Below are 517 nucleotides of genomic sequence, written 5' to 3'. Positions count from 1 at the left end.
CCTTCTGACTTAGGAAGCAGCTTGGTACGGGCAGATGTCTGGTGGGGGGCACCAGAGCTGGACAAGGACTTGAACTGCACAGCGGGGAGGGCTGAGACCTCAGCTCTCCATCCCCAGAGCATCAGATGAGAACTGAGAGAGCAGAAGCACCGGTGCGTGCCCCGCACTGTCATTCCGAAACAGGCTGTGTGGGAAGCATGGAGTGGGGGACACAGCAGTTCTGCCCCCACAACGCGACCTGGGTGAGGCCAAGATGTTCCACAGCCCGATGGGACCGTGCCGCTGCGGGAACATCAAGCCCCGATGGTGGGAAAAGCCCCGTTGTACCTTGTATTCCTGGAGAGCATCCTGCGCGGGCAGCATCCTGTGGGAGCGGTGCGCGCGGGACTCCCGGCAGATCACGCAGATAAAGGCTCCATCGTCTTTGCAGAAGACCTTGAGAGGTTCCTGGTGCTTCTCGCATCGTTCCCCTTGTCCCGCGTCTGCCCCGGCCGCCTGCGCGCTCAGCCTCCGCGCC

The 517-nt window shown here is 62.5% G+C and overlaps 1 protein-coding gene across 1 annotated transcript in view; it reads right to left on the bottom strand.

Annotated features, from left to right (window-relative positions):
• Positions 1-510, bottom strand: part of LOC104410436 (tripartite motif-containing protein 15-like) — a gene marked incomplete at its 5' end in the record, with an annotated part of 2,952 nt that extends 2,442 nt beyond the window's left edge. The window contains one exon of the mRNA XM_010020590.1: positions 328-510. Within this exon, the coding sequence (XP_010018892.1) occupies positions 328-510 (183 nt within the window). The remainder of the gene's footprint in view (positions 1-327) is intronic.
• Between the last annotated feature and the right edge of the window lie 7 nt (positions 511-517).

Source organism: Nestor notabilis, unplaced genomic scaffold (genome assembly GCF_000696875.1).
Source record: "Nestor notabilis isolate BGI_N333 unplaced genomic scaffold, ASM69687v1 scaffold19480, whole genome shotgun sequence".
Taxonomy (NCBI): domain Eukaryota; kingdom Metazoa; phylum Chordata; class Aves; order Psittaciformes; family Psittacidae; genus Nestor; species Nestor notabilis.
Note: the sequence above shows the minus strand (reverse complement) of the source record. Positions and strands in the feature narration are given on the sequence as shown.